Here is a 24,532-nt window from a genome sequence, read left to right on the forward strand (position 1 = left end):
CTGCACAATGTCACTGGGCATGGTATAGTTCCCCCCCTTCTCCTTTATATATGCTTATATTACAAATAAAATTGACTTATTCTTTCCTATGCCTGGAATCTGAAGAGACCAGAGAAAAGTGATGGTAAGATAGGCAACTCTACCACCTTCTGAAAATCAACAGTCTCAGGTGACAACTGTTGTGAAAAATAATAATTGTGCTGATTGTGTTAATGTGAAGTGCTGCTTTGGGAAAGTGCAAATGCAGAGAACACTTGGAACAAGTGACAATATAAATTACAACTCAGTTTTTTTATTTCTGTAGAAAAATTATAAAATAAATAAGTCATTGAGTTGTGTGAATATATTAAATAAGAATCACATTTACAGAAATAGAAAACCTCTATACTTACATATTTACATTAAAAAAAAATCTAAAAACTATTTTTATCTTACATACAAGCTACTGTCAATAAAGTTATGTAGAATTATTCTTATATAAGTCCCATTACATTTCATAGTTTACCTAAACATGTGCTTAGAACTATAACTTGAATTAAAGGTGCCTCTTTGTGGAAGCAATTTATATCTGTAGAGAAAATATTAAAGCTAATAACATTGCAAACTAAATTCAAAATGCTTTATCTTGCTCTTTAATACTCTGTAAAGAAAAATCCCTGGAAGTTGATAGTACAGTAGTGTATTCATGTTGATCTTTTTTTTAAAATAAATATTGTCTGCCTGCCTGCCTGCCTGCTTGCCTCTCTCTCTCTCTCTCTCTGTCTCTCTCTCTCTCTCTCTCTCACTCACACACAGACGCACACACATCTTATAAGGTAGAAGATGCTCAATTTTGGCTCAGAGCAATGCTTGTTCATCCCAGAGAAGATAGGGGAGAAGCAGTTCTCACTAATTAGTTAGTGTTTGTTATGAAATCTGGAATCTGATAGAAATTCTTAGTCAATCAAATGTATGTGGTGGTTAGACAGATGTAGGATTTAATTTAGAGATAAGTGGAGGAGGCAGAGAGAAGACGACCATTTGGCTATACAGATGCTGGTTACATGTTAAATTACTAGTATATTGATATGGTAATAGATAAGAGCCAGGAAGAACAAGCGTGAGAAAACAACAACAACAGTGCATTTGTTTAAAATAAAGTCTTTACATTAACCAAATCTCACAATTCTTATTGCTGAAATACTAGGTTATTCCCCACCTTAAAACATTAAAGGGAAAACTGAACATTCTGGAATGGATATGTTGCAGATGTTAAGGACTAGACTAATCTCAAAGCCACCAACAAATAACTCTGTTGGTTGATAGTTTTGCAAACTGATTGCATCTCCCCAAACACATGTTTTAAAACCAGAGCAGCAACTTGGAAGCTGCTCCAATTGCTTATGTACTTTCCAATGAGACAAAACTACATTCAACACTGGCACTTCTGGCCTGGCACATTTTCATCAAGCAAACGGGAATCCTCCAGATGACAAGGTTGGAGGCGTGGGAGAAACAAGGCACACCCTGCACCGTTTGTCCCGGTTAGGAGTCATTGAGCTCTTTAAGCAGCGTGAGAGACTTACTCAAAGCCAGCTTCATTTCTGCCTTTCACCTTCTTGGGTGTGTGTGGAACACAGCAAAGAATACAATCACAAGTGCCTTTCAAATTCATGCTTTCTCACATACTCTCTCAATCAGTTCATCTCTGCCAAAGGTAACATGTGCAAAAAAGAACTATGCGGGGCAGCAACCATTCGGTATTCTCCTACAACTGAGCAGCACTGGCTGGTGTGCTGGCTGGTGCTGCTGTGAAACCAAAGCCATTCATTCCTGCATGTACAGTTGGCTATTGCCAAGAAAAAAGGGATGATCATCCTCCTTGCAGCACACACAGTTTCAGGTTCTGCCTTGATTTCTTGGTTTAGATTTTTCAGAGATGCCTCCATGAATTAGGACATGCTTCAGCAACAGCTTCTTTTATTATCTGGAAGAGGCAAGCATGGCATTAGCATATGGGACTTTCTGGAAAGCTGAACAAAGGAGGCTGCTACAGACACTACTAAACTTGGATTTTGTTAAAAAGATTTTTGGGGACAATTTAAAGATTTGGGTGAACTATATAAGGATTGCAGTGGTTATTGGAGGTTACCAAATAACAATATACGATTTTCCCTATATAAAATTATCAAATTATCAAGTCACACAACTGTGCAATAATACTGTATTCAATAGAAAGCACATTTATGATAATAAAATTTTCTGTGCTTACATACCAACAGGTAACAAAATATGGCATTTATTTTACGTTACGTTTAGTGTACATTATTCTGAATATTTCTCACAGTATTTATCTGAACGCATGCATCGAGCTATAACTTGAATAATTTCTGATCTAATTTCTGGACATCCATCTCAACCAAGAACCTTTTGCAAAAATTGCCAGAATTACAGCTGGCAGAACAGACAATTCTTGGATGTAGTTATCAGTCAGTTAGGTAGAGAGTTGGTTTTTTTTTTTTAAGCCTTAGGAGAGTTGTACATTTGATGGTTGACCAAGTATCTCTGCAATTATAGTGCCAGACTCTGTAACATTGTTTTCAGGAAATGCTCTACATTATACATACAGTAAAGACCTGTTCAAAAACACCCAACTCCTCTTATGAAGCTCATCTCCAAGAAGGCAGAATTATTGATTGGGATCCTAGAGTAATGCAATATAGGTAGACCTCAATTTACAACAGTCTGTTTAGTGATAGCTGGTATTATTTGAAGTTATGGCACTGAAAAAATTGGCATGGCTGTTTTCCACACCTATGGCCATTGCAGCACCTCCAATCACGTAATCAAAATTCAGACATTAGCAACTGGCTCATATTTAGGACTGTTGCGATTTCCCTGCGTCATGTGATTTGTGAGCTTCTGAGCATTAAAGCCAATGGGGAAGCCATATTCACTTAACCACTATGTTACTAACTTAACAACTGCAGTGATTCATCTAAGAACTGTGGCAAGAAAGATTATAAATTGGGCAAAACTCACTTAACTACTATCTCACTTAGCAACAGAAATTTTGGGCTCATTTGTGGTTGTAAGTCGAGGACTACATATAATAAAAAGAGTATATTTCTATTTGTTTCAAATGTGAAATATGTCCGTGTTATTAAAAAAACCCAGGTTGACACTAAAAGATAATGACTTTTTTAATTCGATCGAATGAGTTTTAAAAAGATTCCTGTTACTATGTACTATAACACAAAGCCTCATAATATGATAAGAGAATTGATAAAGAAAAAACAAATAGTTGTAAACTTCTGGAGTTGGAAGAATAGCATAAGATATAGTTAAAAGAATCCTTACCTTCATTTTTTTTAGACATTACTGCTGGGAATTCCATTTTCTTTTTTGAGATTTCTCCTTTCCTCTATTTCATTATAGTTAGTGCATTTTTTTCTTACCCTGAATAATAAAAACATTCATCTCCATCACTTTGTGGAATTATTTTGCTTTAAAATTGCTCAAGTACAAAATTATTTTAAATTATAAGTGTGATACAGAAAAACTGTGGGATATCAGGTTTCTTGCCCTGTTTAATTTTCTTCATTTGTGAGTACCTAAGTCGCCAAAGGCACAACACTTTTGAATGAGCAAACCTCATCTAACCATGCAACTACTGTTATTTCAACAGTCTCTCAACATTTCAAAGGTGCTTCAAAGTCTAAAAGTTTGGGGGCATCTATTTTGAATATAAAAGAGTTTGACATGTTTAACAATCAAAAGATACAGTAGACCATTCTTTCTCTAAGAAACCCCATATAAACCAGACATTAAATTTCCAAGAATTAAAATAGAAAAAAAGTTTCAGAACTTCTGCATAAATAGAATGGTATGTCCAGTTGAACAATGTGGGGTGGGGAGGGAGCAGTTTTCTAACCATGGCCCTGTAATTTAGGTTTCAAATGATCAATGGGTCCTGAAAAAAACCTTGTAATGACACAACTCTGTTACCTGAAAACACCTTTTCCAATATTTCATAATTTTGGGACTTCAAGAAATTTATGGGAATGGAAGCATTTTATTTCCACAGGACCTTACATTTCCATCCCCATCTTTAGCCTTTTTATCTTAAAGTCAAACTTTGGAGCAAAATTTGTTATTACACTCTTGGGAACTTAGGGTGGTGGTAGGGACATTCAGCAACACAGAAACAAACCTTCCAAGCTATAACAATCAGTTTACATCAGAATCCAAGTCAAAATTATTTATTAAATGTTAAGATAAGCAATGTGTTACATGCATAATATTGTCCCAAGGCGAGCATTTACATATTATTATTATACAATTGTATCACAGCGGCCAGTTGTTTAGCCGGATTTGGCATTGGTTACTAGTCGGGCTCCACCCAGGGGCCTAGGACGTCGTAACGTATTTTCGTAATATGCGTGCAGATCCAAGCAGTGCGGCTTTTTGCATTTGACTGATGGTGATTTTGTCAATTTTTAACTGTTTTAAGTGTAATTCCAGTGCTTTTGGAATAGCACCCAGTGTGCCAATTACCACTGGAATTACCACTGCTGGTTTGTGCCATAGTCGTTGAATTTCGATTTTTAAGTCCTGGTATCTTGCGATTTTTTCATGTTCCTTCTCGGCGACCCTGCTATCACCTGGTATTGCGATGTCTATGATTGTGACCTTATTTTTCTCAACCAGTGTGATGTCTGGTGTATTATGCGCCAGTATTTTGTCGGTTTGTATACGGAAATCCCACAAGATCTTGACCATCTGATTTTCGGTGACTTTTTCAGGCTGATGTTCCCACCAGTTTTTTGCTGTTTTGATATTATAATTTTTGCACAAATTCCAATGGATCATTTGTGCTACTGAATTGTGCCGCAATTTATAATCAGTCTGCGCGATTTTTTTACAGCAGCTGAGTATGTGATCAACAGTTTCATCAGCTTCTTTGCAAAGTCTGCATTTGGCATCATCAGAGGATTTTTCGATTTTGGCCTTAATGGCATTTGTGCGGATAACTTGTTCTTGCGCAGCCAGGATTAGTGACTCTGTTTCTTTCTTTAATGTACCTGTTGTTAACCATAACCAAGTTTGTTCACTGTCCACTTTATCTTTTATTTTTTCCAGAAATTGGCCATGCAGTGCTTTGTTCTGCCAACTCTCCATTCTTGATTTTATCACATCTTTTCTGTATTCTTGTTTCGTCTGTTGGGCCTTCAGTAGATTTTTGTTCTTTACTTCGATTAATAGATGTTCTTGATTTTCTTTTAAATAATCAGCCAGTCCATGTTTTTCTTCTTCAACTGTTTGCTTCACTTGTAATAATCCTCTGCCACCTGATTTTCGGGGCAGATATAGTCTATCAGTATCACCACGTGGATGTAAACTGTAGTGCATTGTCATTAGTTTCCTGGTTTTTCGGTCCAAAAGGTCCAAATCAGCTTGTGTCCAGTTAACTATACCAGCTGTGTATCTTATAACTGGTATTATTATTATTATTATTATTATTATTATTATTACTACTACTACTACTACTACTACTATTACTATTATTACTATTATTACTATTATTCGCAACAACAGAATTGTATCACAGCGGCCAGTTGTTTCGCCGGATTTGGCATTGATTACTAGTTGGGCCCCACTCAGGGGCCTATTGCGATGTCTATGATTGTAACCTTATTTTTCTCAACCAGTGTGATGTCTGGTGTATTATGCGCCAGTATTTTGTCTGTTTGTATGCGAAAATCCCACAAGATCTTGACCATCTGATTTTCAGTGACTTTTTCAGGCTTATGTTCCCACCAGTTCGTTGCTGTTATTATTATTATTATTATACAATTGTATCACAGTTGCCAGTTGTTTCGCTGGATTTGGCATTGGTTACTAGTCGGGCCCCACCCAGGGGCCTAGGACGTCATAACGTATTTTCGTAATATGTGTGCAGTTCCAAGCAGTGTGGTCTTTTGCATTTGACTAATGGTGATTTTGTCAATTTGAACTGTTTTAAATGTAATTCCAGTGTTTTTGGAATAGCACCCAGTGTGCTGATTACCACTGGAATTACCACTGCTGGTTGTGCCATAATTGTTGAATTTCGATTTTTAAGTCCTGGTATTTCGTGATTTTTTCATATTCCTTCTTGGCGACCCTGCTGTCACCTGGTATTGCAATGTCTATGTTATTTCTTTCCAAGTATCCATAAATTTGGTTTGCAATGATACCAGTAAGGAACTTATGTGTTGTTGGCAAACAGGTGATTGGCCTATAGTTTCCAGGATCCTTTCCTTTTTCTTTATCTTTTTGGATCAAAAATGTCCTTCCAGTTGTCATCCATTCATCATTTTCAGGTGTTTTAAAGATCTGATTCATTTGGTTTGCCAATCTTTTGTGCACACTTGTAAGTGCCTTTAACCAGAAGCCATGTAACTCTTCTGATCCAGGTGCACTCCAGTTCTTTACTTTTCTTGACCATTTCTTTTGTTATTTTCACATCTTCCATTTTATGCACTTTAATAGAATCCCCAATCTGTTTGATCCATTTTGCATTTCTACTGTGCTTCTTGTTGTTTTCCCACAAATTTTTCCAGAATTTCAGAGTTTTCTCTTTATCAGGCTTTTCATTTGTTGTTACTCCATCTCCATCTCTAAGCTCTTATAAAACTGGTGCTGATTTGCTCTGAACTGTGAGTTTTCCTTGAATTGAGTTATCTGGTTTTCATATCTTTTAACCTTTTCAGCAACGGCAACAACCCTCAGCTTCAGTTCTTCAATTACTATTGCAATCTCTTTATTCTCCAAATCGTATCTTGCTTCCAGTCTGCTTTTGACCTGATTGTTCTTTAGCTGACCTTGCCTTCTTTAAGTTGTTATTGTTATTGTTATTATTGTTGTTGTTGTTATTATTATTATTATTATTATTGATATGTAAGTATGCACTCTATTTAAGGAATTCAGGACAGGAGTAGGGTGTAGACTGCTGCATGGACCACAAGTTGCTATAAAATAGGCTACAGTTTGAGAAAAATATTAATACAAAAGATTGAGAAAAGGAGACGGCTGGGGAAAGGAAGTGTTATGGATTCAGTACAGTATAGTTCTAGCCTTAGGATGAGAATTGTGCAGGAGTGGAAATGATAGGGACCAAATTTTGCCACTGCAATTGTCACTAGATGAATATTTAATTGAAGTGGCGATTTCACCTGTGACCTATAGGTTGCAAGTATCATTGTGTGTGTCTCGGTGTGTAAAAACACACAAACATACAGTGCTCGTAGTTCTGCACTGTGGAAACTTAGTTTATATGGTCCTTGATATGAAATCTACAGGACCTCACAGGATCAGTCATTTAGACTTTACATAATGGGGAGCAAGAGAACCTGACCAATGTGCTGTTAAGTTCAACAGCAGCAGATAGTACCTAAAACATTATTTCTCAGGAGTGAAACTTAAAAGCAATAAGTATTATATTTGCTAATGGCCCCAAACATGAAGCTCAATTAAATAAAATTAAATAGTGCTGAAATTTCAACTGAATTCTATTACAGGACTATTTTTCCACAGAAAAACACAACAGCCAAAACACAACAGTCTTAAATTGTTATTTGAAAACCATACTTGTTAAAGTTCCCAATCTACCATTTATTGTATCTCAATTAGGCTTGACTGATACATTTACTTCATAGGATCCAAACTGAGTCATAGCTAGAATAAACACTGAAATAATTAAACCTAAATGTTAAGTTTCATCAATTTCAAGCTTAATATATCTCATAAAATCAAAAGGACACATTAGTTGTTTCCATTGCTCATTTCTTCCAGACTTAATGAGATCATCACCTGTCAAATATAGTTTAATCTTCAAGATTATGGTATGCTGGATTTTAATGTGTCCATACTGGTCTGTCCGCTTACATTATTCATTATTTTATGAAGTTCTAAATAGCTCTCGGAGGTAAATTGAGGTAAATACTGCTCTACAAAATTGGCACAATGTATATAATTAAAGTTAAGGATAGAGAAATACAAATGAATTTAGTTTCACATTTGCCAATTTACATTTTTGTATCCTATTTCTGAGTCAACTTGTATATGTACTTTGATATATGTCTTCTCTAAAATACTATCTTTTGTGGAAGGCTTTTTGGATTGGATTTGGATTGTTTATTTGTATGCCGCCCTTTTCCCTGGGGGGACTCAGGGCGGCTCACAATCAAAAGGAAGGGGGAGACAGACTTTTACATATAAGATAGTACATGATTAAAACGCAACATTCATACCATTCGGGGCGGGTTTTTAATATATACATTATAGCATATACTTTTCACTCGAGTGCACTGTAAAATACATAAGTGTATTTTGTATGAATATAGTCACCATGTTTCATAAGTGTATATTTAAAAAGTATCAACTAGCATTAAAATAAGAATCAAATTTCTTTTTTATTTTGGGGCACCATAATTCTTAATTCTGGCAAGCAATTTTACAAAACTTTAGTATTCTGTTGCTGACAACATTGTTTAGTATATTAAGTATCACAGATATCTATCAGTCTTTTTTGCCACTATTTTATTGTACTTTCCTTGGTTTACTAGGGGATTTAAATAACTTGACTTACTGTTCAGTGATGACATATATAAAGATGGCGAAACTGATCATCGCGAAGAAAATTGATACTACCACAACTTCTATTTTTAAGACACTTGTTTCATTATTGGTTCTTTTTGTCTTCAAAAACTGTTCCACGCAACGTTCACCAAAGTAATCTGGGTGGCATCTGAAAGCAAATCGTGAAAATGCACAGAGTAGCGTCACTGCTATTCTAAACATATATAGAACACTGAAATGATGTTCAAAATATCTTCAGGAACAATTCAATAGTTTGAATTGTTGATAATTTGTGTTGAAAGCACCAGGAAAGGCAACTTCATTTTCATATGAGGCCATAATGCAACAGCTCCACACACTTTTATATATATATATAGTAGGACATTTTAGTTGAATCAGGGATACAGGTAGTCCTTGACTTATAACCAGCCACTTCATGAACATCTGAAATTATGATGGGCCCAGAATGAGAGTTTTATAGTCACTTTAGGCCATTGTAAAATGTTATCACACATACACACACACACACGCACACACACACAATTGCAGCATCGCATGATTATGTGACTATGATTTGTAACTTTGTTGCTAATTTCTGGGGAAAAGTATCTATTTGGAAGAATAAGTTTGCACTTACGACCATGATGTTCGTTTAATGATCATGGATTCACTTAATGACAGTGATTTGCTTAACGATCACTGCAAAAATGTCGCAAAATCAGGTCGTCACATGGGTGCATCGGCTTACAACCATAATGACTTACGACTGGAAATTCTGTCCCAATTGCAGTCGTAAGTCGAGGACTACCTGTAATAATATAACAAAAGGAGCATTTCAGCCTACAGAATAGTGCATGGAGCATACATATGTCAGTCATTTATCTGAGCAAAGATAAATGAATCTCCAGATTCCTGTACTTTGATTGCAGCTCACTGTGATAAAGTTCATTTGTTGCATTTGTTGTTCATAAACCATAGATTATAGCCACAAATGCCTGCTGCACATAACATATCCAACACCAACCAAAAAAAATTACACCTTGTGAATTCTATCCAGATTAATGGAAGATATATGCATACAGGCAATATAGTAGCCAGGGCCACTATATTAATTTTTTCTTATGCTTCCAGAACACTGGTGGATAGGGAATTAATATTTTTTGTAGATCCATACATTCTGTTTCATCACTTTATTAATAGCTCTGTGAGAGAATAATACTTTCAAGTGGCAACATATTAGCTATCAAAATAGAGATACTAATGATTTTATCAAGGTTTCTATTTAACTTACGTGCAAACAGGTATTAGAAACTGCTCAATGTATCTGCATTCACCATGAACACAAAAACCTTTATATTTTCCTTCGCACGGAGTTTTAGTTTTCCTTTTAGTTTTCTTCTCGTTTCCTTTTCTTTTGTGTTTGTTAGGGTTCTTTTTTCCACCATCTAAATTTGCTGGATTCTTAATGGGTGGTTTCTCTGGGAAAATATTATTAATTATATTTAATTTCGGCAGAGAGACAGTGTGCTGTTGTGATCAAAATGCTAAGAATTAAGAGTTCTTCTAAAACTCTAAAAAAAGAGGGACTAGTTTATAGCAATCCCTTAGGCACAGAAACTTCCTGAGTAACCTTGAGCCTTTTCCACCCAAAGGAGCAGCTTACACCAATAGCTTCACTGTAAAAAACTAGGTATGCAAAAACAAGTGGATCCTGCATGAGGGAAACATGCTAAGAAAAGAAGAAAAAACCTATATTGGCATCTATCTCTGCTACAGCGAACTCACTGGAAGTCTTTGATTCCAATTCACTAGCCTTATTATATAGGTAACACAAAGTAAAGGGCTTGGATTGGCTCAGAGATGGAAGAAAGATTTTAATCTCAGATTCCTGTTGTTCTAATCAGAATACTATTTTGATTGCAAATACAACTATAAAGCAAAGAGATGTTATATTAGTGACCAAGATATATACACAAGAAATGTACAATGAATATGTTCACTTGAAGTGGTTATTTGTCATGGAAATCCTACATTTTAGTTGACTCTGTGGCTTACTTTAAACAGTCCCAAGTTTGTACAAAGTCACAACTTTAAGCTCATCTACGACGTTTATCTTAAACCTAATGAGTCACTGTAATGGGGGGATGGCAATCTCCCCCCATCTTATTGGTTTTCTTCCTCATGATGCTGGAGTGACCATGGTTTCTGCAAAGCTCATAGAAGGGCAGGAATTTCCAGAAGAAAACGAATGGGGATCTGCATTCCCAAAATGACTTCTGATGTGTGAAGACATATTAACTGGGTTAAGCATATTGTGTAACTATGACTAATATGTTTGCACCAGCAACTCTACTGCAACAAGAAAACCAATTCAAGAAAACATGCAGTTTTCTACATACTAAAGTCAATTTGCTATTCTATGCAGTGTAATCTTCTGGCTCAGAGAGATCATATTCCCATATTTAGAAGCAAGGGCTAGCTACGTATCTGAATAAAAATAAGAAGAATTCATTGATGATCTTGATAAAAGTAAACATTTATGTAAAGTTTTGGTTTGATGCAATTATTTTACATTTCAAGAATTTCAAAACCAGGATAGAGAAACCGGATTTTTAAAATAACTTCTGCCTTTCTAAATGCAATTAAAGAAAGTCAGTATGCAAAACATTTTAATATAATTGGTCTTTTCTTAGTTCTCTCTGCAATAAAGTCAAAACTAATAATGTAAACATTACTGCTCAGCAATAAGATAAATTAAATAAAGTTCTCTTAGAAGTTTAACAATTCTAATGAGGTGTGGTAATATGGTTAACCCCAAAGATATTTGCATTTCAGAGGGGTTTAAAAGATCAGAGTAGATAATTATGTGGTTTTAGACAGGGTTTCACAATGATCTGCCAATTCAAAAATGCATATTGTGGGATTGAGAATATGATTTGCAATGGATTTCTCATTTCTAATCAGCATAAAATAGTCTGAATGAATTATTTAGTTTCTTCCTGACATGACTCCACTTACACGTGAGGTATAGTCAATTCTCTATCTCAAACGTGATTTGAAACCCTAATGAAACAACTTCTGTTTTTTGTTCAACCACCTTTAACTTCAAAGCTTTATGGCCAACTCCCATTCACATGCAGCAGAAACCTAGCATTTAGATGATCCTTGGTTATTATATATGGATACCACATGCAAACCTTTTTCTTCCTATTTAGTATTTCCCATCAGCAGGAGTGGTTAAACCAACAAGGTCTTACCACAAGGGACAAGCAACCTGGAGGCCTCCAGATGCTTTGGACTTGAAATCCCAAGAGGCCCCCATGACCAATGGCCAGGATTGTGGAGGTTATAGTTCAAAAAAATCCCAGGACATCAGGTTGTCTCTCTAGCATATCATGTAGCCAGAACAGGTTCTCATGTTTTATTATTTACAACCAAGGATATGCAACCCTTGTCTTGGAATATAGGCATATTGAATCAAAAACCTTAGTGAGTTATTTTAACCCAGCTTTCCCACATCTAATATCCTCAAGATGTATTCAATTATAACTCCGGTGTAACTGCTGGGGAATGATGGGAACTTGCTGTTATTCATCTGGAGGGCATATAGCAGAGAAGGCTGATTTAGCCCTTTCTGTAATAGAAGGACCTAAACAAGAGTGAACGAGTCAGGAACTCATGAATGATACACCAGAATTCTCCCTCATTACATATGAGCATAATCACAAAGTTGTACGCTGTGATTCAAGTGATCCAAGCTAAAATGGAATTATTTTTTTCATCTTTTATCTTCATAGCAGCCTTTACGTTATATCAGACTGAAAGAGCATGATTGGTCTGATATATGTCAAAAATGTATTCTGTGGAGGAAGCATTTTCTTATTTACAGTTTGTCAGGAGCAGCCCACGAGCTTCCTCCTGGTGATTCAGCCTCTGCTTATTATGCTCTAGCCCCAAAACCTAAAGGTTTGTGCCAAATCATCTTATTCTAGAAAAGAATTTGTTTTTCTATTTTAATTTCCACATCAACAAAGTCTGAAAACACCACAACTCTTTACAACCTCTTTCTGGGAAGGCAGTCAACTAACCTGTGACCAGATGTACATCTTGGAAAGAACTATGGGTATCTTGGTTTGCTTAATTGCTATGCAAAAGGATAAACATTAATATATAACAGCCAGTAAGCAGTCCCTCCCTCCCTCCCTCCCTCCCTCCCTATGTATATGTATATGTATATGTATATGTATATGTATATGTATATGTATATGTATATGTATATGTATATGTATATGTATATGTATATGTATATGTATATGTATATGTATATGTATATGTATATGTATATGTATATGTATATGTATATGTATATGTATATGTATATGTATATGTATATGTATATGTATATGTATATGTATATGTATATGTATGTATGTGTGTGTGTATATATATATATATATATATATGTATGTATGTATGTATGTATGTATGTATGTATGTATATATATAGTTAGGCTAAGTGATGCATTAAATGAATATTGAGAAAAGGCCATGAGACAAACTAGAAAATTCAAGCATCAGAGAGCAAGGGTTAAATGCAACTTTCTATTAAATATACAATTCCACTATGTAATTTTACTTAAGCCTGATTAATTTCAATTAAGTACAAAGAAATTTGCATATATATTCTGAATTAATAGCACCTTTGCCAACATTTATAATTTCTGAAGCATCCAACTAAATCTACTTACTCTGCAATCTGGTTTAACTGTTTATTAAGTAACTATATTCAAACAAACATATCTCAATTTAAAGAGACATTCATCTCCTTCTTTTACTTACGGTAAATATTTGAACATCATAGAAACATCTATCTTTAAGTAAGTAGGGCTTCCAAATGAGACTGAACTGAGGAACTACAGGAATTGTTTCTAAGTAAGCCCAAATATTAGCTAATCAGATAACTTAGACTTTTTTATAAAAAGAACTTCCAAAACATTTAGTTCTAACATTTTTAAACATTATAATCCAGATTAGTTGCCCTACAGAAATCTTTATATATTATTGTAGCAAGTTATCAGAATGGTCATAAAAGAACATGCTAAATATTATTTGAAATAGCAAGGTTTTGCAATCTAAGCAATTGGGTTTATGCCATGCAATTAAAATAACAAAATTAAAGGTGGAGAGATCAGATTCAAGTTCTGAGCTACTTGGATCCTTCTTGGTGACATTTGTATCTTTTGTCCTAAGTATTGTATGGATAACCTGATAAGAAATCCCCACATATGCTATCTTGATCTCTTAGAAGAAAAGTTGCGTGGGTGTGTATGTATGTAATAAAATATAAATAATATAATTTGTCATTCTAAAGTAAATGAACATATTATAGGAATTACTCATTCCTTGTTAGAACTTTATTTTACATGAATAAGATAATTAAGCTAACCTATTCAACAAAAATCTTTACTTGAGTTAATGTCCATGGTTAAAAAAGTGCAATGCAAACATTTATTTATTTATACTTCATTTTTCTTAACTGCAAATCTCCTTCAGAGAATGATTCTTGGTGTTACAATATCATCAATAAAATGAAACAAAGTCAGAATAATTTAGGATTAAAAGTTTTAAAATTATAAACACATTATAAACAATTCAGAATGTGAAGAATTCCAAGATAGTAGATTAATAGTTGTTAAAACAGGTGTTGTGGGAAGAGAGAGGTGGGTTCTCATGGGGCCAGCCAACCCCATGGGCCTTGTGTCATCCCCCATGCAATGCTAGACAGCCACATTTTGACCCCTTTATGTTATAATAATTAAGATTCATATAGTTTTTCTCTTGAATTTTGTCTGACAAATACTTATTAGCATCATTAATATTTTTATCCATAGCTGCCTAGGGTAGAGATGTACATTAATCCTAAAGAATTCTGAGTGTTCTTGCTGTCTTTTCCTCTGTCCATGTTCACGGATATCCTAAGCATGACTGAGAAATAATAATGATGCTTATGGCACTCACCCAGTGAATGCACAGCAAATAACATAGCAAACCATGGTCATCTGTGGTTTGCCACTTCCTCTCCTTTTTGGTTGATATCTCAAAAATCTTTGTACTAATTGATATTTCTTGTTCCTTTTATAGTTTTTGTGATCAACACTGAATATCTGTGAATAGAATGTGGGTAAAGCTAATGTTTCCCTTTCCTAAAGCAGAGGTAAAAAATAAAGATAAAGTAGTTGGAAATGCTACTCCAGGACTAGCTCAGCTAAGACTACTGTAGCACAACCAACATAAAAATGCAATTATTAACTCAAATGATTTATAAGAAAGATACTCAATTTGACTCAATTAGAAAATAATAATATTTACATTGGTTCAGGAAATATGAGTTTATATTAATGACAATTGGCTCAGGAAACATGAGGTATAATGCCAATACATTATATTCATAATCCCAAGAAATAACATTTAATTGAATTTCTGATTTTCTAAATTCTGATAAACTTATCCAATCTGATTTTAATATCTAAATCCTAATATTCCCATCCAAAATTTGCAATTCATATTAAGTATCCATCAATAGGTTACAGATACATTTTAAGAGAAAATATGCCTAAAAATATCAATTTCATTATGAATACCAGTTCCTTCTTGATACTCTAAATGAATGCCCAAATGAAGTAGAATGGAATGGCTGTTACTAAACTACTTCAAAAATCATATACATTAAAAAAAAAAGATTAATTCCCCTTACAAGAATAAAATGGAAGAAATGATAAAAATGTAAACATGACAATAGTAAAGCAATGAAACAATACAAATAAACAAAGTACAATAATATCAAGCAAAAGATGGTCTGCGGGGCAGGAAATGCAAAGGGGAGATTGGGTCAGCTAATTAGTCCAGTAGCCATCTCCAGTATAGTTCTCCCCATAGGTTCCCCAGGTCAACTGACAAAGCCAAGTCTTCAAGTCCTTTCAGGACAGAAAGATGAGGGCAGACTTCACTGAGGGGAGGGGGGCATGACGGGGAAATTAAGAATGTTCGTCAGGGTTAGCATTACAGCAGAGAAGTCGCCTTTATATACTTTATGCACCTCTTTGTTATGCTGGCAGATGCTTCTCTCTTTCTATTTGGGGCCATGATGGCATAGTGGTTAGAATGCAGTATTGCAGGCTAATTCTGCTGACTGCCAGAGTTCAAGTCTCACCGGCTCAAGGCTGACTCAGCTTTCGATCCTTCCGAAGTCAGTAAAACGAGGACACAAATTGTTGGGGGCAATATGCTGCCTCTGTAAACCTCTTAGAGAAGTCTGTAAAGCACTGTGAAGCAGTATATATGTCTAAGTGCTACTGCTACTGCTATTCTGATTTTGAAGAATCAAAATGAACAATATAGCAATATTAAGAGAAAAGGCTTTGTTTTAGTCCTTCTATTTTCATTCACATATTACACGGGGGTTTGGACAAAGTATGTTTATAGCACAGGTTGAATGATCTAGCACAATATAGACTATTTAAAAACAGAATAATTTCTTAAATTTTATTTCAGTATTCCACTGAGGGCTTTTGGTTTTTTTTTTTGAAGATTTAATTCTAAGAGCAACAGTAAAATCCATTAATTTTTTGATGTAAATAAGCTTCGTTTTTGCAAAAAGGGATTTTTATACAGTGATAAGTTGAAACCTACACGGTGAATATAATAATTGAATACTATTAATATTTGTAAAAAAAAAAAGTTTCTGAGATTTTTAGCTTCACCAAAGTTTCTTGAAAGACATATTTTGTCAGAGCATCTTGAAAGACATACTTAGTACCAAGCACTAAAGTTCCCAGGACACCCTGAGAGAAATGGATTGGTTGTGACATTAGCTTAAATTTATATTTTAAAGGTTCAGAAGTTAACTTCATCCTTGCATCCAAAATGTACTTCTTTCATACTAGTGTAAAGTCCTTGCCAATGAAATACTGTATATACTACAGAATACTTCAAATCCTTGGAAAGTGCTACACAATCATCCAAACTATTAATATTATGATAATTGTTTAACAACAAGCATGTGACTATTCATTTATTTATAAAGAAAAAAGACAGTGTTGTTCATAAAGACTCCATAGGGTATATATAAGTCTATTAAACACAATACCTTCTTAGACATATTCATTTTTTGGGATTCTTGGTGTTCTCTGAACTTGGTTGCTTTCTTGCAGACATTTCATTACCAAACTAGGTAGCATCTTCAGTGCTCTGAGGAGCATGAAGTGCTCTGAATTATCTAATTTGGTAATGAAACATCTGCAAGAAAACCACAACGAGAGCATCAAGGATACTACAGTTCAACCCTGAGCTATAAATATTCTCTTCCATGGTACATCCATTTTTATCTGGCTAAAGTCTGGATGAAAATAATGGATGGATAAAAATAAAGGAAGAATAGGGTTCTTCAGTGCTTAGAGTATATTCTAAGAAAGCCCCTGTCTTGTTAGGAGAGGCAAAGCAACAGCTCTTTGCAAAAATTGCATCATTACACTAGCCTCCTCTCAGATGCCTAGGTCCCAAATGAGAGGAACATTATGGGCAAGCACTCCATATTTTAACCTACCTCTTCCTGCATCATTCACAAGGAACTGAGATTCTCTGACTTCCTTCGCATGATCTTCAGCCTCTTCAGATTCAACTCCTAATGATAACCGATCAACGTTGAACGTGTTCAAGTTGGGCATGTTTTGCTCATCTTTGGTCACATTTAGCTCTGATCCAGTGGCATACTGGCAAACTGTGGAAGAGAAATGAAATAAATGGATACCATTCTTACTAGTCAGGCAAAACTGGCAAAGGTGTTTATCTGAAAATTACACTTGGCAATTATTGCACATGTAGTTACTCTTATTCCCATAGTGAGTCATTCAAAAAACAGCTCTCAGTTTTTCTAAGGTGAATTTGTTTAGATTTCCCCAGAACCTTAAAATTGGCTGGCCAACCTCCAAGTTATTGCATTCCATTAACCAGAATCTTAGCAAGTGTTCTTATTGATCTTCTACAGTGGGTACAAGCCACTACACAATGGATTTTGACCAAGCAACTAACAAAAACAAATACCTGGTCACTCTGATTTAAAGTTTGCAACATGTTTTCTCCTTTTCTAAAATCATAAGCAGTTATTCAATATTTAAAATTCATCTAGCAAAGAAATTACCATTTAAAACCTGAAGACCAAGAATCACTTTGAATTAAGCTCCATTCAAGCATTGTGGGGTGTAAACAATGCTTCTTAATTCAAATTCTGCTTCACACAATATGCTCTCATCACCCTGACCCCTCTAAAATAGTGGAAAAATAATGAGTGCCTCCTTTTGTGATTTAATTAAACAAGAAGCATCGACAGCAAAATATTGTTATGTCAAGACCTACAAGAATACAAGGAAGCTTAGGCAGGCTCAAATCAAGAGACAGCTGAGTTGTAATTCCCCACTCAGCAAAAAGATCTCCAATTTTGTGACTTGCCAAACTGTTCTTAGCAGGGTTCTTGTATGGTAAGGAGAGAAAAAGGAGATACGGAGGTACGGAAAATAAAATAGACATAAACTTATAGACTGAATCACAAATATAGCAACGAGATTTTGAGGATGGCTTGAATGGGGCTCCCATATACGTCACTTTCAAATACCCAAAACGACAAAGTCAAACTAAGAAGTGCAAAAGAGAGAAGGAGCTGGCAGGAAACGCAGAAGGTACCCCCGCTACTGCGCCTCAGCCTTTCAGGCGCCTCCTATTTCCAAACAGCAGTGCAATTTCAGCATAACTTTAAATAAATGGGAAAAACGGAGCCCAATTCAGAAGTTCGCAGCGAGCTACGACCCTAATGCCAGCAACGCACCACTCTCCAAATTCCCAGTTCGAGCGCCCTTGGTGCGGCCGCCGAAGCTTTGCGCCCCCTCTGCCCCGCCTCTCGACAGGGTCCATCGCTCGCTCGCCCACTCACCTGGACTCCGGAGCAGCGGGAGGAGAAGGAGGAGAAAGAGTGGTGCAGGCATTGAGGGGAAAGGAGCGTCCTCGGGGACCGGTTTGCTTAATAAAGACTGAAGGAAAAGCGCGCTGAAGCGGTTGAGGAGGACTCCCTTGGTGCCTAGCGAGTGTTATCCTCGGAGCGGCGGCAAGACACTCCATACCCATCGAGCGAGGGATATATATGCAGTGCTGCCGCCACCACTGAGAGGCCGGCAGTCAGGCAGGGCGGTCAGATGAAGCTCGACGTCAGCCGGGTGGGGAAGGGAACAGGTGCGTCTCGGGTCGGGAGACATCACCCAGTTGCGTGTGGCACAAAGAGCAAGCAGGTCGCGGAGGCGGACCGGCAGCGGCAAGCCGTCGGATGAGTCAGCTAGGGTCACGCTAGTCCTCAATGGCTGTAGAAGTCTTTTCAAGTATTCAGAAGCGGAAGATCGACTAGTTGAGAGCTAGGCAGGTCGGATTGTGTGCCTCGAGCTGCCCACGAAGGGAGTTGCCCCCAAAGGGAGCTGAAGGATAAGGACCTCCAGTATGCCTTTCATATTCAGAATGGACTGCATGGGACTTTGGGGAGATTCCAGCCACATTTTCCTTTTCAGGCGTTTTCCTTCTAGCATTATGGAAGCAGTAACTCTGCATTCAAACATGGCAACCTTAAGCTGCATAGATTTCACCTCCCAGAATTCTCCAGGGAGCATGCAGCCCTGCAACTGAAGAAGCCATATGAAATGATTTAAAAAGTGGAAGGAAGAGATTCCTCATTTTCACATTATTCCCCTATGGAAAGCAGCTGTACAGTAGCAATAGCACTTAGACTTACTGCTTCAAAGTGCTTTATAGCCTTCTCTAAGTAGTTTATAGAGTCAGCATATTGCCCACAACAATCTGGCTCCTCATTTTACCAACCTCGGAAGGATGGACAGCTGAGTCAACCTTCATCCTGGTAAGATTCGAACTTGCCAAATTTCAGCCAGCTGGCAAAAGTAGCCTGCAATACTGCATTTTAACCACTGCACTATCACACCACACTTTTCATCATCCACTGCATAGTAGCAAAGGTTATGTTCTAAGTTGCATCTAACCAAGGTACAAATATTACTTGGTAACATCATTGGCTGCCTTGTCAGGACATTGCCCTCACCTCTCCAGTCTATGAATGAGATACCTGGCCCAAGAATACCCACAAGAGAGAGTCCAGTATGATTTAATTGCAGCTGCCAGTTTGATTTTTGTGCCTCCCCATCAGGATATCCCTGGCTGCAACATTAAAGTAAAATTTCCCCTGTATTATGACACCATAAAATGTATCAAGTTTTGTCATACGTGAGCTTGAAAAATGTCTGGGCACTACTGATGCTGGAAAGAGACAACTGAGATAGATAACAATTGGCAATGGGAACAGCAAATTTCATTGTGGTATATTTGTGATCCTGACTGGCTCAGCCTTCCATCCTTCTGAGGCTGATAAAATGAGGAGCTAGATTGTTGGGGACAATATGCTGACTCTGTAAACCACTTAGTGTTATAAAGCACCTTGAAGCGGTATATAAGTGCTATTGCTATTTTTGTCCAGTTCTGTAGGCAGAATTGTATCATGATAAAGGAAAAAGAGGCATAGTGTTAGTACAGTGGAACCTCCAGTCACGACCGTAATCCGTTCCAGGACTTTGGTCGCAACCCGATTTGGTCGTGACTGGAAGCAAGACTGACTGCGCATGCCCATTAAAAAATGATGTGGCAGGGGAAGTTGCCGCAGCAGGGAAAATCACCACGGCAGTGTTTGATCATCACCCGAGTATTTGTTTTGCAACCAGACGCAAAAAAATTGCAAAATTTTTGTTCGGCACCTGATTTGGTCATGGTCAGAAGCATTCATGACCCGAGGTTCTACTGTACTTGAAGCACAAGCAATTTAGCATTTATAGTTTACAAATGACTGTAATAGCTTTTGATGTTGTTGATACAAACACATCTCACAAAGAATGGCCCTGAAGTTGGATGCAATTGCCTAAATACAGTGCATTCTGAAAGTATTAAAAAAAATCACTTTTGTCAATTTTGTTATGCTGCAGCCTAATTCTACAGTTGTTGAAATTCATTTTTTTCCTCATTAATGTATATATTCAGTATTTCATAACAACTATTTAAAAACAGAATTTTAGAAATGTCTGTAAATTTATTAAAAAGAAAAAACTGAAATATCACATTGGCGTAAGTATTCAGACCCTTCACTCAGTACTTCGTTGAAGCACCTTTGGCAGCAATTATAGCCTTGAGTTTTTTGTTATGATGTGACAAGCTTTGTACACCTGGATTGGGGGATTTCCACCATTCTTCCTTGCAAATCCTCTCAAGCTCAAGTCAGGTTGCATGGTGACTGTTGGTAGACAGTCATTTTCAGGCCCCTCCAGAGATATTCAGGAGGATTCATGTCAGGGCTCCGGCTATGCCATTCTAGAAAATTCAGAGTTATCCCTAAGCCATTCCTGTGTTCTTTTGGTGATATGCTTAGGATTGTTGTCATGTTGGAAAGTGAACCACTCTCCCTGCTGCTCAAAAAACACACCCACAGCATGATGCTGCCACCATTATGCTTCACTGTTGGGATGATATTTATAATTTGTAATTTTAATAGATTTGTATGCCGCCCAATCCCGAAGGACTCCGGGCAGCTTACATAAAAGCAATTAAATTTTTTTTTAGAAAAGATTAAAACACAAGAGAGAATGACTTAAAAACAGAAACACAACGTGCACTCAGTTGTAATGGGGCTGAAGTTCAGTCAAGATCAACAGCCCCAGGCCTGCCGGAACAGCCAGTTCTTAACAGACTTACGGAAGGCCAGGAGAATGGGGAGGGTCTGGATCTCAGGGGGTAGATCATTCCAAAGGGCCGGGGCAGCAACAGAGAAGGCTCTCCCCCAGGAGCCGCCAGATGGCATTGCATAGCCGACGGTACCCAGAGAAGGCCCGCCCTGTGCGATGTTATTGGACGCTGGGAGGTATGTTGCAGGAGGCGGTCACGGAGATATCCAGGTCCTAGGCCATGTAGGGCTTTATAGGTAATAACCAGCACCTTGAAGCATGTCCGGAGACCGATGGGAAGCCAATGCAGCTCACGGAGATAGGTGTAACATGGGCGTACCTAGGTAATCCAGTATCGCTCGCGCGGCTGCATTCTGGACCAATTGTAGTCTCTGAACACTCTTCAGGGGCAGCCCCATGTAGAGCGTGTTACAGTAGTCGAGCCTTGAGGTGACGAGGCCATGAGTGATCATTTGGAGTGCCTCCCGGTCCAGGTAGGGCCGCAACTGGTGCACCAGGCGAACCTGGGCAAAAGCTCTCCTGGTCACAGCTGACAAGTGATGTTCTAATGTCAGCTGTGGGTCCAGGAGAACACCCAAATTGCGGGCCCTCTCTGAGGGGTGTAAGATTTCACCCCCAGGTTTAGAGGTGGAATATCTGGACTATTTTGGGGAGGCAGCATCCAAAACCACTCAGTCTTGTCAGGGTTGAGCGCAAGCTTGTTCATTCCCATCCAGACCCTGATAGCTTCCAGGCACTGGCACATTACTTCCACTGCTTCACTGAGTTGGCACGGGGCAGACTGATACAACTGGGTATTGTCCGCATACTGGTGGTATTTAATCCCGTACCTACGAATGATCTCACCCAGCGGCTTTATGTAGATGTTAAATAGGAGGGGGGCAGGACTTAGCCCTGCAGCATCCCATATTCAAGGGGCCTAGGAGTCAACCTCTGTCCTCCGACCAACACCGACTGCGACCTGCCAGAGAAGTAAGAGGAGAACCACCGCAAAACAGTGCCTCCCACTCCCACCTCTTCCAGCCGCCGCAGAAGGATACCATGGTCGATGATATCGAAGGCCGCTGAGCGGTCAAGAAGCACCAGGATAGAGGAATGCCCTCTATTCCTGGCTCGCCAGAGATCATCGGTCAGTGCGACCAAAACGGTTTCGGTGCAGTAACCAGGCCTGAAACCAGACTGAAAGGCATCTAGATAATCCGCTTCATCCAAGGTCCGCTGGAGTTGAGAGGCCACCATCTTCTCAACAACCTTCCCTAAAAATGGGAGGTTGGAGACTGGACAGTAGTTTTTAAGGACAGCCGGATCCAGAGCAGGCTTCTTGAGGAGGGGTCTCACCACCGCTTCCTTCAAAGGTTGTGGGAAAGACCCCTCTTGAAGCGAGGTGTTTACAATCCTCTGGATCCAGCCCCGTGTCACCTCTCTGCCAGTCGAAACCAACCAGGAGGGACAAGGGTCCAGTAGACAGATGGCAATACTCATCGCTCCCATGGCCTTGTCCACTTCCTCAAGAGTGGCAAGCTGGAACTCACTCCACAAAGTTTGATCAAGGCTCTCCCTCGGCATGTCTGCTGGCACTGTCCAATGGTGTCCAGGTCTGTTCGAATCTGAGTGACCTTATCCGACAGAAACTGAACAAATTTCTCAGCTCTTCCCTGTAAGGGTTCACTCGCAACCCTTCCTTTCAGGAGGGAGCGGGTTATCCTAAACAGGGCGGCCGGGCGAGATTCTGCGGACGCAACAAGGGCAGAAAAATGTGCACATTTTGCTGCCCGTATCACCACTAGATAAGACCTAATAAAGGTGATATTGGGCAGGTTTCTCCAGACATAACACTTAGAATTGAAGCCAAACAGTTCCATCTTGGTTTATCAGACCAGAGAATCTTGTTCCTCACAGTCTAAGAGTCCTTCTGGTGCTTTTTTGCGAACTCCAGGCTTTCATCTATTTTGCACCGTGGAGAGGCTTCTGTCCAGCCACTCTGCCATAAAGTCCAGATTGGATAAGGATTGCAGTGATGGTTGTCCTGGAACCTTCTCCCCCAATTGCTCAGTTTGACTGGACAATCAGGTCTTGGAAGAGTCCTGGTTGTGGCAAACTTCTTCTATTTGAGAAGTATGGAGGTCACCGTGCTCTTAGGAAGCTTCAGTGCAGCAGAAATTTTATTGGAGCCTTCCCCAGATCTGTGCCTTGCAATAATCTTATTTTTGAGGTCTGCAGGCAGTTCCTTTGTCCTTATGGCTTTTGTTCTGCTGCAGTATGCATTGTCATATGTGATATATTATATAAATCATTAGATCATGCCCAATCAATTTAATTTACCACATGACAACTCCAATCAAGGTGTAGAAACATGTCAGCAACAATCAAGAGAAATGGGAGGCACCTGTGCTAAATTTCAATTGTTGTTGCAAAGGCTCTGAATATTTAGCCACTGTGATATTTCAGTTTTTTCTTTTAAATAAATTTACAGACATTTCTAAAATTCTGTTTTTGCTTTGTCATTATGGAATACTGAGTGAAATTAATGAGAAAAAAAATTAATTTCAACAACTGTAGAATCAGGCTGCAGCATGACAAAAGTGAAGGGGGTCTGAATACTTTCTCAATGCACTATAGCCGCTTCTAGTACTACAATCCTGCATTTTGAATACTGGAAGATTTATTTACGGTAGTTTATTTAGTTCCACCACTCAGGCAGTGGTGAAATTCAGCAGGTTCTGACAGGTTCTGGAGAACCGGTAGCGGAAATTTTGAGTAGTTCGGAGAACTGGCAAATACCACCTCTGGCTGACCCCAGAGTGGTGTGGGAATGGAGATTTTTCAGTATCCTTCCACTGCCACATCCACCAAGCAACAAGTCACAGAACCGGTAGTTCAAAAATTTGAATTTTACCACTGCACTCAGGGTTTTTAGCAGTTTCTTCTTATCTGTCATGACTCCTCAATTCTTACACATTCTAATTAAAAAATAATTAATATATTAATATCATTTCTTAGACATATGAAACAAAACATATGTATGTTTTGTGTACGCATATATATGTGTGTCAAAATTGTAAAGTTAAAATAATGGGCATCTATAAAAGTAATCCTTCAGT

At 37.9% G+C, this 24,532-nt stretch overlaps 1 protein-coding gene across 1 annotated transcript; it reads right to left on the reverse strand.

The window, feature by feature from the left end:
• Positions 1 to 790: 790 nt before the first annotated feature.
• On the reverse strand, positions 791 to 18,864 carry LOC106543050 (amphiregulin). Its single transcript, XM_014058948.2, has 6 exons — positions 18,584 to 18,864; positions 17,204 to 17,377; positions 9,893 to 10,079; positions 8,612 to 8,770; positions 3,340 to 3,438; positions 791 to 1,966 (listed from the first exon to the last, which is right to left on the reverse strand). Exons 1-5 carry the CDS (start codon positions 18,633 to 18,635, stop codon positions 3,351 to 3,353), a joined length of 660 nt encoding a protein of 219 aa, XP_013914423.2. The 5' UTR covers positions 18,636 to 18,864; the 3' UTR covers positions 791 to 1,966; positions 3,340 to 3,350.
• Positions 18,865 to 24,532: the final 5,668 nt, after the last annotated feature.

Source organism: Thamnophis sirtalis, unplaced genomic scaffold (assembly GCF_051295495.1).
Source record: "Thamnophis sirtalis isolate CommonGarterSnake01/CBP01778 unplaced genomic scaffold, rThaSir2_p1.2 scaffold_4, whole genome shotgun sequence".
In the NCBI taxonomy this organism is placed as follows: domain Eukaryota; kingdom Metazoa; phylum Chordata; class Lepidosauria; order Squamata; family Natricidae; genus Thamnophis; species Thamnophis sirtalis.